General features: G+C 30.8%; 1 protein-coding gene across 2 annotated transcripts in view; it reads right to left on the reverse strand.

Moving 5' to 3' along the window:
* Positions 1-9,530: 9,530 nt before the first annotated feature.
* The window catches only part of LOC106682177 (phosphatidylethanolamine-binding protein 1), a 12,103-nt gene continuing 4,600 nt past the window's right edge, over positions 9,531-17,033 (reverse strand). The window contains exons 3-5 of one of the 2 annotated variants that reach the window (XM_014422896.3): positions 12,565-12,657; positions 10,921-10,969; positions 9,531-9,794 (exon numbers count right to left, since the gene is read on the reverse strand). In XM_014422896.3, the coding sequence (XP_014278382.1) occupies positions 9,592-9,794; positions 10,921-10,969; positions 12,565-12,657 (345 nt within the window). In that variant the 3' untranslated portion in view covers positions 9,531-9,591. The remainder of the gene's footprint in view (positions 9,795-10,920; positions 10,970-12,564; positions 12,658-17,033) is intronic. The other variant, XM_067046211.1, reaches the window with a different exon arrangement.

A 17,033-nucleotide genomic window follows, 5' to 3' on the forward strand; every position in this document is an offset into this window, starting at 1 on the left:
TTTATGATTTTAAGTGAATAGTACTTAAATGCCTAAATGCCAAAATATGATAGAATTTATATATTTATAGAATATATGTGTATATATTATACTAAATAGTTCATTTTTATTCTGTATGTTTAGGAGGGAGAAAAAAAGGAAAGATGTATTGGGATAAGGGAGTAAATAGACTTATATATAGATAAATAATTGGGGAAAAGAATTGAAAAATAATAAGGAAAAAAATGATAGTTAAAAAAAAATGTATTACTATTTATACTACTGCACTATTATTTATGTATTATAAATTTACTATACTATACCTATACATTATAAGAATTTAAAAAAATGATCTGACTAGGTATAAGTATACCGTGTATTTAACAACCCAACCCAATTGGGCAGCATAATTTTTTTTAATAAAGTTTTTTTCCTCTCTTAAGCCAACATTCTTACTTCCTTAAAATTGAAGCACCTAGCTTGGGGTTGATAAAGTTCTTCCAGATTCGAATAAGAGACCTCCAGCGTTAAAGTCTCTTTCACTGAAACTCTTGTGTAACCTCTCATTAAGAAAAGGAAAGCAGTTATAATATATTTTCATCTTTTCCCATTCCAACTTACCTTTTTGGAATAAGTCGTTACTTTCGTATCTGATGGAGAATAAAATTGGTGTCCGTGTCCGTAGTGGAAGGGTTCCGTAATTGAGGGGTTCGAATAATTAAATATGTACGTTGTTGGCAGCGACCATACTAAAAGTGTCTCTTATGTGCGGTTTATATTATACACGAGTATCCGTTAAGATAGGTTTTACTGGGTTAGATAATATTTAGTTACCATTCCAATTGATTGCGCATTGTTTAGTATGCCATAAAATATCACCATGGAAATATGCGAGTAAAGTATCCAAGCAATGTTTTTTGTGAGTTTAAACTTGGACACTCGGCTACCCTAGATGCAAGAAACATCGTCACGGCGTTTGGGAAAGGGTGTTTAAAAAAAAAATTATTAGTTTCTGAGTTGAGGTCAATGGCAAGAATAATTTATTTCTCCTTTTTACCATGAGGTGATACCATCACATCTTACTGGAGTAATATTGACATATTGCCTCAAAAAGAACCAGCATTGGTCAATGGAAAGGGTCCTATACTCTTACACGACCTCATGTCTCACAGCAGCTAGAATAATGAAGAAGCTTAACGGAACTGTCTTACGCAGCTCTTACTTACCCACCCAGTTCAGAAATTTGGAAAATTACCTTTAAGGTAAAATCTTTGAAAATGACGCTCTGGTCAAGACGAATTTTCTGATTTCATTCCTTCAAATAATCCTGAAATTTTTAGTTCCGGGATTGTAAAGTAGATAACAAGTTGGAGGAAATATATTGAATAAGAATGTTCTGATTTTATAAAATTGTTTTACTAAATAAGGCCTCACGTCCATTGGGAACGGAAAGCTCCGAATTGCGAAATAACAAATTCGTACGAAATCGTTCTTCACATATATGCTTAATCGTGAGAATTTCGTTACGTTATTTAAGTGCGAGTTTGTAGTGTACTACAAATAATGTAATAATATAACTTGATGCATCAAGTTATAGCCACAGCATTTGAATATAATGTATAGATTTCTGAAAGGATGCCTATCATTATGTCGCTGAGAGTTTACAAGAGGCCTTCGAGCCATTTATCTCGGGCGATATATCGATTAATCAGATATTTTCTCTCCCGCATCGATCACAGAGAGGTCGGAGATGCAATAAAAAGATAATTGGGCGAGCCGTTTCCAACATCCACTTCCGATCAAATAGTCTTATTGTAAAAAAGAACCTTTCACATAACAATATTTACATTTAAATCCACGTACGTCCTTTTTATCGACAGGGTAGCTACACGAATCATCGGGGGCCGATAAAAATAAAACTAAACCCTTCTCGTTAACTTTTTTAATCTCCGCTTCGAAAATGGTCCAATCTGTTCTACATCTCATTCATCCCGCGATAAAATAATAAGAAAAAAAAACTTTAACTAAAAAAGAGACCAGAAACAAGTTGTTTATCAAAGGGCCGAAACGTAATATAAAGTAAAGCGGTAGGGCTGGTGTTAAATTATAATGTAAATAGGCCATCGGGAGGTGTTCCAATCAACGGCCAGGTATCTCGCTCCTTGGCAGGTGTCTTCTGAGGATGGGCGATAATCGATTGCTTATACAATCGTTATTTTTGATAGTATCGATGATAAACATTCCCTTATTTTTAAACTTTAATGGGTTTGATTAAATGGATACAAAGAACAACTTTGTAAAGTAAAAACAATATTTAATTTTGATAAATCTCAATATGAGAACAATGAAGTGCAGTGGCTTATCTACACCAACAAGAAACTTCACAATGCGTCAATGAAAACCTTAAAATACTTGTTAAGTGTAGCAAGAGCACTGCGATTGGGAATATTACATAAAATTATTTTTTTTTATAAGAAGTTAGTTGACCGTATGAAGTAGATTGTAGGAGGATAGTTCAGGTGGTGGTCAATAAAGGTATCAAAATTGTAAAAAAAAACTATTTATTGTTAATCAAAATTTCCTCGCTGAACTTCATTCTTACAGCCCTGAAGAAGCCCTGCACAGTGGGGCGAAACGTTGGTTTACAATTGATAGTTCTCTTTTACTATTTTGATACCTTTATTGACCGTCACTCGGACTATCCTCCTACAATCTAAATATTTTTTAATATCGATTTTTAAAATTTTGAATTCCATTTTGTATACTTCATCAGTCCTATTTGTTTTTAGTTTATCTTGTTTCACGTTCAGAATATTACTCGTGTTGAAATAAAAAATTATTTAATTTTTATAAAAGGAAGATGGTCAAAGAAAACTCAAATAGTGATTAAACTGTTTATATTGAGCCAACGTTTCGCCACACGTTGCAGGGCTTTATCAGGGCTAAAAAAGATGCAAACACTTAAATGATGTAAACTAATGAACAAAGTAAATGAAAAAAATAAACTTAAATTTAAAGAAAATGGCCGTGAGACCTTCAAGTGTATAAATATTATTAGAGCACTACCAATGGGTAGTTTCTCTACATGCCTGTATCACTCCATTTTGATCTTACATCAAATTTACTAGATGTATTTTATTTAATTTAGTAAATAGCAATAAATTTTTAAAAATTTAATTTTTCATTTACTTTGTTCATTTGTTTACATCATTTAAGTGTTTGTATCTTTTCTAACCTTGATGAAGCCCTACAATGTGGGGCGAAACGTTGGCTCAATTTAAATAGTTTAATCATTATTTGAGTTTTCTTTGACCGCAACCGGACTACCTTCCTTTTATTATTACACACGGTCAATCAGCTATCTTTCAATTTTTTTTTTAATAATAATTTATTTATTGTTATTTACAACTGTATAAATATATACACATCAAGCAAATTTCCTGTAAGTTATATTATGACATGATACAAACATGTGGAGAATCTACCCATTAATAGAACTCCAAAAACATTTGTATTGGAAGAGATCTCGAGGCCATCTTCTTTTCAGACGCCTAGGAGGATTATTAGGTAGTGATGGAGAAGCCAGGTTAGAAACGAATTGGTTTGGGTGGTTGGGAAGTTTATTATGGAAGGATTGGTATCTGGTTCTGGCCAAATCGGCAACATAGGGGACATTGAGGTCCTGTTGGATGATTTGGTTTGTGACAAAGTAAGGAGCACTAAGGATTTTAGACTGTAAGGATTGGATTCGAGAGGAATTAGATGGTTTAGTGGAGCCCCATAGCTCAATTCCGTATGTCCAGATAGGCCTTATAATAGTCATGTAGATCAGTCTTTTGTAATGGATTGGAAGTTTGGACCGTTTGTATAGTAAATGTTGTAATAGTCGGAATCGACGAGCAGTTTCCTGTCTTTTCAGTCTTGTATGAGGATTCCATGTCAGTCGTTTGTCCAGATTTAGTCCTAAGTAACGGATCTGTTCAACAGGAATAAGTGGGGTATTATTAAAAGATACTGTGGGGCAAGACGAAGGTTTACAATGAAGGGTAAATGTGATTTATCTTTCAATTTAATTTTTAAAATACCCGACTATTGGGAATATCCCTATTCCATACTCCTATTTATTCTAAGAGATGGGCATTTGCATTTGTTATGTTATTCCATGTCTCTTTAACAAATGATTGCATTGTTAGTGATGTATGTAAGATATAATGAGACTTGGTTTAGTACTCCAGTGACTTCCACTAAACGCTGCGGCTCTTGCCAAGTACGAGTATATTCAGCCCATGTAACTGTGAATGTTACCACAAAGAAAGCTCTTTTATCGGCACGTGTAAACATAAAGAAAGTGTATTAATGTAAAAATATCTTTTGTTTGATAATTTTGTAATTCTATCTTGTTTGTGGTGGTTTGACATTTTAAGGCCAAGCAGATGATGATCTGACAAAGTGTCTGTACAAAGAATGGATTCTGAATTTCCTACAGTTTTCTGTTATCATTCACAGCAATCACCGCATCAGTCACAACATTCACCGCATCAGTCACAACATTCACCGCATCAGTCACAGCATTCACCGCATCAGTCACAAAGTTCGACATAACAAAAAGACAACGACAAAGCATTGACATAGAAGAATCGTTTGAATGGAAACACGCGGAGCCGAAGATGTATGTTCATCTTGAGATTGATTGTCTTTAGCTCCATTCGCATAATAAATTTATACCCAATTGCTATAAATATTAAAGATTTTCTTTATTTTGTTATAACAATCAGGTAGGCTTTCATGGTCATTTGGTTATCTAGCTTTCCCCTGTCATGGAAACTGCAACGAAGAGGAGATAAATATCTGAAGGGCATTAATTGCTACTTTACGACGTGCACACTACAAAAGGAAAACCCACTTATTCGCTCATACTTCATGTCCACGCCCCCTCTTGCGACAATATATCTCGCTTAAGTCCTTACTGGGGTTACAATCTCGATTTTGCAAAACGGAGGATGGCTTTTCATGTTGAAAACATTGTATTTCAATTGTGCTTGGACAAATGTTGCTAAATGGTTTAGTCTTAGTTGAAGAATTCTATGAAAACAATCTGGAGACGAATCGAATCATTTTCTAATATTTATTTATCGACATTCACAACTGTATGTACATTTAAATACATCTAGTAAATGTTATGTTGGATTACAATATTATATACACATGTAGAGAGACTACCCATGGGTAGTACTCTAATAACAATCTCAACAGCATGTAACTCTTTCGCATCCTTGTTGATTCTGTCTCTCCAAATGGCCTCCCACGCGGTCTCTTGCCAGAGCTATACTGCCATTCATAGTTGTGTATAAGCGTCCTGATGGATTGCTTCGAGCCACATCATTTGGCATACACTAATATGATTTATTTATTGTTTTATAAAAATACTTGTGATTATTTCAAGTTTATATAAAATACAGCAAGATATAGGTAGAGAAAGAGGACATGTATAAAGGGTGTCTCGATTAACATGTGCACCCTTCTCCCTTTCATTACCCACTAAATGTTTTTGGAATTTTGAGTTGATTGAGTTCAAAACAGAGGAACACCATCTTTTGATGGAAATTTTTATTTCCAACACTCCAATTATTTTCCAGTACATTTTACTTTGAATTTTCCAATGCAATGAGGTTTTTTTTTAATCTGTAAATCCGATTTTAAGACAAATTAATTTCGAGGTCCAACACAGACCCATCCAGCGTAAATCTTCTTTGGTACAATATGTTTTACTGGATTTGACGATTTCGCATTCGTGATTACACTTGCCAAAAATTGAAACAAAGTAAAAAAACATTAGTAAAATTGTGTTTTTATTTATTTTTTTTTTTTTTGACAATGTTGTATTCGGTGCTCGAGGCTGAAGACGATTTATTTATTGGGCTAATATCATAAACAAATCAGTAAAAATTCAGAGTGGATCTGACTCAAGATCTTTTGTATACGGTTACTGAACAATATAACCTCTCCCATCACATTCTCTCTTCTTTTTTAATATATCTATTTGTATTGATCAGTATGCTGTGGGAAATACCTCCTCGACACGGAGCAGCTACTCATAATACTCGGTCCCTCCTTCTATACATTTAGTTTTCTATTAGAGCAATAAAAAAACTTAAATTTATTTTAATTATATTATTTCAATTTCTTGAGACAGGTAATTATTTATTAAATAAATCAAATATTGTAACCTTTTTAGTCTCAAAACTTTTTATTTCAACAGTCCAACGTTTTGGCCATTTCAGCCATCCTCAAGGACATCTTCAATTATAAATTCTTCCTCACATTAAAATTTAATATTTCTTTTGCTGGCTATTCTGGCCAGGTCATTCATTAATTATAAGTTAAAAACCTATTTTTTTAATTAAAAATCATAAATATCTAAATCTTCTTATTTTAAAATTATCCACCAAATCACTACCATATGGTATAACTTATAATTAATGTTATTAATATAATATAACATTAATTAATGTTAAATTTATTGTTAGGCTCTGGTCTTATTATTTTTAATTATCTTCGCCCAAAGAAGTTATCGAGGAATTTCAATATAAAAAATCGGTAAAATTTTAAAAACATTGAAAATATGTATTCATACAACCCCTATCATTTTAATTCTTGTACCGTTAATTTATTCTAAGACCGACCTTCGTGAGGCCAGGTGTTGCTGGACGATACCTGATCCTCCATCACGTGCCGATGTCACTGATACCAAAGGACATCTGGGGAACTACCGATCTCTGGAGTCAATCACATACCTTTCCAATCAAATAAATACAGAAACCTCCTCGCTCTAGATAACATCTCTGCCTCTTCTTTTGTTTGTCCACTAGTCTTTATTGGACTTAGGAACCAGTGTTTTTTCTCAGCTCTTATTTTATTTTTTAACTGTTGTTCTATAGTTAAGTTTATTAATACTGTATCGAATTCAGTAATATTTTTATTTAAATATGACTTAACTATTAGTGGTATTTCAGCGCAAGTGTTAAGACAATGTCTACTTTTGTATTGTCCAGAGGGTCTGCCATTCATTGATGTCGTTATTATCAAGTCGCTCGACTAGTTCCTTGCTTTTGCTCATTATAAACTAAATAGCATGAAATAAAAGGGGGGTATTATGTATTTTTTCTCTTATTTATTTATTTTTATGAATGATAAGTTTATATTCTATGAAGGAAATACTGGAAACAGATTCAAAAATAAGAGATATAAAAAAACAATACATTTCCTTCCAACCAGGCATCCCTTAAACTGCAAGATGATATTAATAAAAATTTTCATTGGGCCAAGAGGAACAAGTTGCAACCGATTGCAGAAAAACTAAAGCTATCCTCAATGGCTCCAAATCTTCCTTTCACAACCTTCTTTATCATACTTTACCTTTCCTCATCAACAATCGATTCCACTTCATAACTCTGTTAAAAACCTCGATGTCATCTATAACCAACTCTCATCCTGTAGTAATTAGTTATTTGAAAAATCCATGATTATCTTGTCAAGGTGACTGTGTACACACTGTCCTGGCACCGACACAAGAGGTGAGGTACTCTACTTCAGAACTCGACAATGCGTGTTCAATAGTTGGGTAACTGATGGAAGTGGATTGACAGGATGATTGGCGAGTTTTACGGGTATTCGACAGAAATCCTCGCAGGATGGAAACTACATTTTCCGTAAGGTATCCGCTTGAAGAGGTAACTAGTACTACAGGAATGCGTTGTAGGTCCTAACGTAAGGACAGAGGGAATAGGACGGAAGAAAGTTCCAGAGAAGACAAAATGGAATAATTATACAATAAGAAGTACTCTACATGAGAACACCTCGACAATACATGTTCAATAGATATGGTATGCTGGATAGGAGATGAATTGACAAGATGATTCGCAAATTTTATTGATACTCACCGCGAATACCTTTAGTGGAGTGGAGTTTCCATAAAAATGTCCATAAAACTCTGCAATCAACCTGTAAATTCATCCAGAATACGTCACCAATCATTCTGTAAATTCATCCCCTATCCAGAATACGTTACCAATTGAACATTGTCCAAGCCTCCTGATGTTAAGTACTTGACCTCTTAAGTTGGTGCCAGGACTGATTATACACAATTCCTTAAAACTTTTTTCTGACTGCAATATTTCCATGTTTTTTTTCTATTTAAATCCCTAAAGAAGAATAAACCTCATCACTGATAGCCTTATTTCACATTCCTCTATCTCTATTCTCTAACCAGAACTCTAGCAATCAATATTTATACTCCATCGCATAGAACTCCTTCTCTTGATAAATCCTTTAGTGTATGTTCCTCCTTCTTTTGCAACTCCTTGCCTATTTTTATCCACAATGCCTCTTCCCTCCCAAACTCCTTTAAACATCAGCCATTTCTTCACCACCTTAAACCTCAATCTCCTGATAAACTTTATAAATAAAAATCCAATGAGATAGTCCGATACTATGCAATTCTTCATAGCTAGACTATAAGCAATCATTTATTTGTTCTTAGGAGAACTGCTCTCATAATGAAGATCATTTTTCATCAACCAGTGGAAGAAAACTATTTTATTTTCATAAACTCGAAAATCATGAAAAATAAAGTATTCTTCTGCACTTATTCTTTATTTTTTTTTTAGAAATAAACTAATTATCTTTAGTCAAAGTTGGGGAAAATGAGGGAGATTACTAAAAACTGACAGGTACTTTAGAGAAATGAATCGTAGATTCTTAGGATCTGTTTGAATATTAAGATAATTTTTGGGAGATTTGGGAAATATGTTTACTCCTAGTTAGGTACTAATGGAAGGTAACTTCAAGATTTTTTTAATAGAGTTTTGAAATTGAATAGTAATGTTGTTGAGGAAAAGTAATGAATAGATGGGAACTAAGGGAGAGTTTTGTAACTGTGAGAATTGCCTAAGCTTTTACTGGATTCAGGCTCAACTCATTTTTCTCAAAAGTTAGGCTTTTTTAAAGCCCAGCAGTTAATTCTATGTATATCGTCCTGGACCTTACAAGACACCTTGACCATGTGGGAAGTATGGAATAAAATGTACATTATGCGTTCAATACTTGTGTCTGTTTTGAAATTACATTGTGGTAATAAATTTACAAAGTCATTTCATTTTATTTTCTTAAAGTTTTGTGCATCTTCTCTTTCAAAAATTATTTTTTCCTTTTTTGTCACTAATGTTTGTACTGTTTTAATTTTTTTTCTTTTAGTATCTAATATTTATACTGTTTTAATTTAAATTGTTTTTTTCTTTTCATTTTGTTTGTACATTTTTCAAAATATAATTATGTAGAGTTACAACTAACTTTCTATGTTTAAGGTATCCCTATAAACATAAACAAATAAAATACATTCGAAAACATAAATAAGAAGAGAAGTTATACCAAATAACTTCTAATATCATTTTAGATTTTATAATTATAATTAATTGTTGTAAAACATAAAATTGAATATTCTTTATACAAAAATGTATTCTAATGAAATTATGTTTTAAATAAAAACAAATCTATTATCAAATTATGTATATGTATTAACATATTTTTTTCAAAATATTTTAGGCATAATTATACTCAGAAACCGGCTCTAAATTGTACCCCAACTTTCGGACCGAGCATTTTTATTTTAAGAGATTTGAACCATTCCGCCAAGTCAAATTTAAGTCTTGAAGATACATCTGGAGAAACCACATTGTCCAAAGATCGGCAATGTTGATAGATAACAAACATGTATCTGTGGAGTCCTGATCCTTCTGGTGGTGCTGGTGGAACATATGCTGTAACAATAAATCATAACAATCTTAAATTTATACTTTTCCTTCTTCTCTACAGATTAATGTTTACTAAATAAAAACAAATAAAATTATAAGTAAACAAATAAAAAAATAAATGTGTTTTAAAATTTTATAATTCAATATTGTTCCTCCATAAGGAGGGGCTGCCTTCATTGTTCATGTATCAGCCTGCTGCCTGCTGGGGCTGAGATTCTAAATAAAATAAGTTTTACTTATTTGTGTTCTTCACTGACTGTACTCCCGAGGATCTCCTCATCAAAGGATAACTTATGTTTGAAATTTGTTTAGAATTTGGTTGTTATGTAAAGAGTCTCTTTGGAAAATTAAAATTAAATTAGTCAGACAATGATCAGCTGAACGAAATTTCTTTTTTATTTATTATGAAAACCATTTATATAGCTATTTATATTTTTAACAATTAACTGTCTTGGACACGTCCTTGAAATGATGGATAATTTTAATTACCTGGGAACTATCATAAGTAGCGATGGGCGGAAAGACAGGAGATAATGAATAGATTGAGAAAGGCTAATGACGTATTCTTCCAAATATCTTCAGCACTGATTGGCAGGCGAGAGGGAAGCAGAGAGACGTAGCTACACTTAATCAAGTGTGTATTCTTGCCTGTTTTTCTCTATGAGTCAGAAATTTGAATGGTTCTGAAGAAACATGTGTCCCAAGTCACCGCTACTGAAATGAAGTATCTCAGAAAAGTAGCGGGTAAAAACAGACAGGACTGTGTAAGAAATAACAGCATACATGCCACATTTCAAGTAAGATCTGTTATTGAAGTCCTTGAGAATGACAGTTGAAATGGTTCAGCCATGTCTGTAGGATGGGAGATGACTGAAAAGACCACTGGCTGATTGAAGCAAGGCCAATAGGAAAGCGACCAGTCGGTAGACCAAGAGCTACCTATAATGAATAAATACATTGACAGGCTCAAAAGAGAATGTGGCAGCTCAATGGCTCAGATTAGATATGTGTACAAGAAATGGACTGAGGCTGCACCTCGTCTAACACAGCACTAAGGAGATAAAGAAAAAAAATAATATATATTTTAACTTCTATGTTACTAAAATTATAATAATTACTTTTTGTAACTTACATGCTAAGGTGAGTGATCTCATGAGGTTTCCTTCTTTTAGATCTTCTCCCTATCACATAAATTCTTTTAAAAACAAAAGCTAATACATATTATACTTTTCCAATCTGACTTTAAAAAAGGTGTTGATTTGGTGTGAGTTAGAGACATAAAAATTATCATTTTTTTTTTCTTTTTGAGCTAAAATATTGTTATGGAATATATGAAATGTCAGTTCCTAGCATTTGATGTAAAAAAAAAAAAAAAAAAAAAAAAAAATGAATTTTTACAAAATCACTTTTAATCAAAATAAAAACTGTTAACTTCAATTGATTTCTCCTTTCCATTTTTTTATACTTTGTTCAAAGAAATTTTTGGGATTGAATCAATTTTCAGATTACCCACTTTGTAGTTTAGACAAACCTGAGGTTTTTGTAATTTGATACCTTGTCATTTTTTGACAGGTGGCTATAGATTACCAACCTATTCTAGCCAGAGTGGGAAAGTTTAGATTCATTCTGTGGGTCCCCTCTAAATAAATTTCAACCTGCCTAGGAAAAATTTGAACCAGTACCTTTTCTGACTCAAGGTTTTTAAGATGGTACCTTAATGGACTCGGCCACCATGTCAACTTTAGACTTAACTCAGGAATATGAGGTCTGACATTATCGTAAATAAGAGTTAGTTCTCTCCTGTTGACAAGGCCTTGAACATTTTCATGAAATTTTACAATTTCATAATCATTCAGAAATGTTTAAACCTTTCCACAATATTCATTTTTAAGACCTGGGCCCTGTTTCATAATGAAAGCTAATAGTATTAGCTCAAAATACAAGTATAGAAACAACGTGTTTATTACATTAATACTTATTGTTTTTCATAATAGGAAGGACTATTAGTGATATTACTAGAATTAAAAAGTACTAAAGTACAAGTTACTATTGTACAAGTCAGTGTAATTGTATTAAGTTAAATCGACAAGACTAATAGTATTAGTTTGTACTTTATTATGAAACAGGGCCCTGGATTGCCCGATTGAAACCTAGAGAACCACCTATATTGTCCATTTACTGTTCCTCTGCCTTAAGCCTTGTTGATGTTTAGAAATGTGTCAGAAGTATTATATCTAAATTTAAATTCATTTAAAAATATAATACATAATACTCAGATTTAATCTATGACAAAAAAATTACAAAATATTGTGTTAATAATTTGTAAAAAAAATGGTAGTTTTTTACTCTATTGTTTTCATTAAAACAAATAAGTCTGGCATTTCATCCATTCCAACGGAATAGTTTGGTTAATCAAAATCAGAAATTCCTTATGATTAATCAGTTTAATACTTTTAATGAACTAATAAACAAAACAATGAAATTGCAATCTCAATCAGTTGTTGTTTTTTTATTGCATTACCAGCAGTAGCTTAAATTAAAATAATTTAAAAAATGGATAGTCTACAGTTCATTTTAACTACCTCTATTTCTTTGAACTAATGTATCATTCATTTCAGAACTTGATTTTTTATTCTTTAATTATATATTCTTTTAGAATCTTTTTAAAAATTGCTTTATTAGCAGTACCATTGACATTATTTGGTATAATCTGGTATAATATCTTAAGATGAATTATTGTCAGTAAAGAACAACAACATAAATATAATACTCTTACCATCACATTCGTTTGAAGCATATGGAGATAATATGATCCGTTTGGATAATCTGGTACATCAGGATCGAGGACAAACACAGTATACCTGCGACCCTGTAATAAAATGACATTTTATAGATCAAAAATATATAAATGGAAAAGTTGATTTTTTTTTCTTTCAACAATCATACAAAATAAATCTATGTATATTAAGGAACAACAAAACTTTAAATATCTTTCCAGATCAAATAGGTTTTTCCAAAACAACACCTATTCATTCTGAATTAAAAAAAAAAGTCAGGAACGAAATTTTATTCTTTAAATTCTACAGTAAATTTATTATGCATAAATTTAGTTTCCTATGTTCAACCGGGCTTGCAGGCATACAAAGTTTTAAATGATTTTCATTTAATTAAGAATAATTGAAACTTCAATGAAAAACCAATACCAAAATTATATTCTCTGTAGATATCAAGAGATGTTCTCCTATCTTTGTTGTCATAATAAATTGTAACTAGTTTACCCCTGTAAGAACTTTCGCAGTAGATATGTATCCTTCTCTATGATAAATTTGAGTTAGGTTTGGCCCGCGCTTAATCCTTGCATTATGTTAAGGGTTTAATAGCACAAGGAACTCATTTTTGTTTTATTTCTTTAACTATGGCCATTTTCAAACTTCATATCCTTACTTATTCACTCCAGTCATGTTTTATGGAGTTTAAAATTTATTCAAATATGTTTTTGAATTAATTTAATAAATATAATGTTAAAAAAACAAACATATTAGTTTATATAATTTTTTAAATGTATGTTTTTAATATATGAATTTTAAGTTAATTAATATGTTGTAGATAAAAAGTCCCAAGAAGAAAAATATGTCTATTAATACTCCCAGAATGTTGTATTTATAATAATAAAGAATTTTAATGAAGAAGTATGGAAAACAAGATTGAAAATGGCTTAAGTTAAAAAAAATTCTGAAACACCACTAAAATACCTAACATATTTATACAGAATTGTACCCAAATAAAATTAATAAAAAAATAGAAACGTAAGCATGAATAAATATTTTTTTGTTTATTTATGTTCTTTTTGTTAACCCCACCCTCCCCCCCTCAGCCTACTTTTCCAATTATTAATTTTGGTCAACTATCTACACCTCATCAAAAAATATAAATATTCTTATATAAGTATTCTTTTTTAGAATGTGAGTTTAATGAGGTTCTAAGAATATTTTTCCTAAACCATTCTGATTGATAATTAATAATATAAATTATTATTTCAGCAACACTATTACTGTTATTTTGATTTGTGTTGCCTTGTAATAGGATTTCATATGATCATTTTTAATCATTCAATGATTATACATGTTTCATTCATTGTTCTTTTTGAGAAATCATATTATAAAATAAAACTTCTAAGTAAATTAATATAAATCTCATGACTTCCATCACATAACCGAAGTTAGTTCAAAATATAAATTATTTGTGTAAAGCGAATTCTATTTATTCCTCCATGATTCCTTATTATTAAAAAATTAGATACACTATGTCACACTGTAGAAGATGAGTGATCTTTAGATAACAAGCTTCATGTTTGAAGTTCATTTAGAAATCCTCTGAAAGTTATTTGATTTACTTAATTTTGGATTATGATATATTTGTAATTTTATATAACTATCATTGTCTATGTGGATTACTTAAAAAATATAAATCCCACAGTGCATGACGTTTGATAATTTATAATGACTTCCTTCCTTTACTTCTTAATTTAATAGATCTGAAAAAAATTAAGCTTCATGGCATTGAGATAAACTGATTGGGCCCATTAATCTAGTAATAATTACCAATTTCTATGAAAAGATAATGGCAGAAGACTGTAACAAACCAGTGGTTACTGAAATGGTCCTTTTCCTGTAACATTGTTCCACGTTACAGAACTCGATCATTATGGCTATGAAATTTCTTATTCATAACATATCAGACAAACAAATGAATAGGCAAAACTGATAAATGCAGTAAAATTTTATAAATTTTATTGAAGAAGTAAGGAAAAGAAGATTGAAAATGGCTAACGTTAAAACATCACTAAAATATCCAACATATTTATTGAAACAAATGTGTAAGTACGCTATATTTCATCCCAATTTTGAATAAATAAAATTTATATAGACCGAAAAGTCCCAAAAAACATGTTTTTTTATTTCTGATATTTTGATAAGACTTCTAATTGGTTACAATGATGCGAAATGCAAAAAACATTTCAAAATATATATGTGTAAATTTTGAAGTTATTCAGTTCAACCTTTATAGTACAAGAGCCCAAGAGGAGAAAAAAGGCAGTAATTTTACTCCAATTTTTAATTACTTTAATGAAAATTGGTTTGTTAAAATTGATGAGTCTGCCAAGTATATGTAGGAGGAATAAAAAATGGCGGCTTCAAAACATTAAAAAAAATTATTTTTTACATTTGTAAACTCTAATAGACGTACAGATGTCTATTAGCACTCAAATTAAACCTAGTTTAATGGACTATAAAGTAGTTTATGAAGTGCATCTTCGTAGGAGTAGTAGTTTTCATGATATTTGCTAAAATAAATTGATTTACAGTCGTTCGGACAAATTTTCATGTGCCAAATTTATATTCATATGCGAATATCGTAAAAACTACTACCCTTACAAAGATATGTGTCATAAACTACTTTATAGTAAGTTAAATTTCCTTTATTTTGAGTGCTGGTATACATATGTACGTCAGGTCAAAAATTAAACATTCTATCCCAAACTTCAAATTAACATTTTGTGAATTTATTTTGTCAAATGTCATAAAAATTGTTATTCCTACAAAGATAATTTAATTTGAGTGCTGGCAGACATCTGTGTACGTCTTATGGTTTTTGAAATAAAGCCATAAATCATAAATGAAACTTATTGTCCGTACAACTATAAATCAATTTATTTTAGCAAATATCATGAAAACTACTATCCCTACAAAGGTAAAGGCCATAAAGTACTTTATAGTTCATTAAAATAGCTTTAATAATTAACAGTTATCTATAAGTTACATAATTCCTGAGATTTAGGTTTCCAAAATAAATTCACTAACTACTAATCTTTCAGTAAATTTTTATGAAATGTTGCTTTTTTGAAAAGCTGTGTCTCGAGAACTATTGAACGTAAATAGCTCTTTTAGGGCTAATATTTCAGCAAATTTACTCTGCTCTAGATAATGTCCCCTTAGGTTCTCTAGTGTTGTTGGTAATCTTAAATATATAGAGCTCTGAATAAAAAATTAATTTTTTTAACGTTTTGAAACAGCCGCCATTTTGTATTCTTTACCTATACTTGCCAGACTCATCAATTTTGACTAGTAATTATACATAGTTTTCATTTAAGTAATAAAAAATTGTAGAGAAATAACTGACTTTTTTTTGTTCTCGGCTCTTATACTAATAAGTTTGTAGCACCTTCAGCAAGAACAAGATCTGACCGAGGAAAATGGAGATTACATAACTCAAGTCGGCTTAAATTCGATTGCAATGGAATTTCATGTTTTATTCTTCTCATATCAAAATACATATGCCGAGATTCAAGACCTTATTACATTTGATAGATATTATATGTATTTATAACTGAGAACACACATTTTGAGGTCCACAGAGTCGAAATAAAACGAAAATTTGTACGAAACTGAAATTACCTATTTAACGCTGTTATATGCCTAAGGCGTGACAGCAACTTTTTTAATGAATTTTACTGATAATAATTACTACAGTTTAGAATCGATTTTTCACATTTTTTCCGATTTTCTCCAAATAGGCCCAAAGGATTTTGATTAAACTCAGTCAATGTGAAATTAACTGTTTTTTATTATCTGATAAGTTTTGAATGCCTTGAAAAGGATTTAATATGGATTTTTTAAAAATCAGTAAAGTGACTTTATTTTTATATATAAATATAAGAAGATGCGGTCAAAAAAAGAACAAATAGTTTAAAACTATTTTAATGTCCGACGTTTTGCCCCATTTTGCAGGGCTAAAAAGATACAAAAAAAAAAAGAAAACTGAGAATATTACAACAATAAGATACAATAAGGTAATTTAAGCTAGGATAAATATTATGTAAAAATAAAGTGATAAGAAATTACATATAAATAAAAGGAAGGAAGACATAAAATAGTATCAGTATAAAATAAACTTGAATTAAGAATGATAATGATATTCTTATCATTGTTAAGTCAAGTTTATTTTATACTGATACTATTTTATGTTTTCCTTCCTTTTATTTATATGTAATTTCTTATCACTTTATTTTTACATAATATGTATCCTAGCTTAAATTACCTTATTGTAGTAATATTCTCAGTTTTTTTTTTTTTTTTTTTTTTGTATTTTTTAGCCCTGCAAAATGGGGCGAAACGTCGGACATTAAAATAGTTTTATACTATTTGTTCTTTTTTTTACCGCAACCTTGACCATCTTCTTATATTT

Source organism: Halyomorpha halys, unplaced genomic scaffold (assembly GCF_000696795.3).
Source record: "Halyomorpha halys isolate HHAL.00 unplaced genomic scaffold, Hhal_1.1 Scaffold394.1, whole genome shotgun sequence".
NCBI classification, from domain to species: domain Eukaryota; kingdom Metazoa; phylum Arthropoda; class Insecta; order Hemiptera; family Pentatomidae; genus Halyomorpha; species Halyomorpha halys.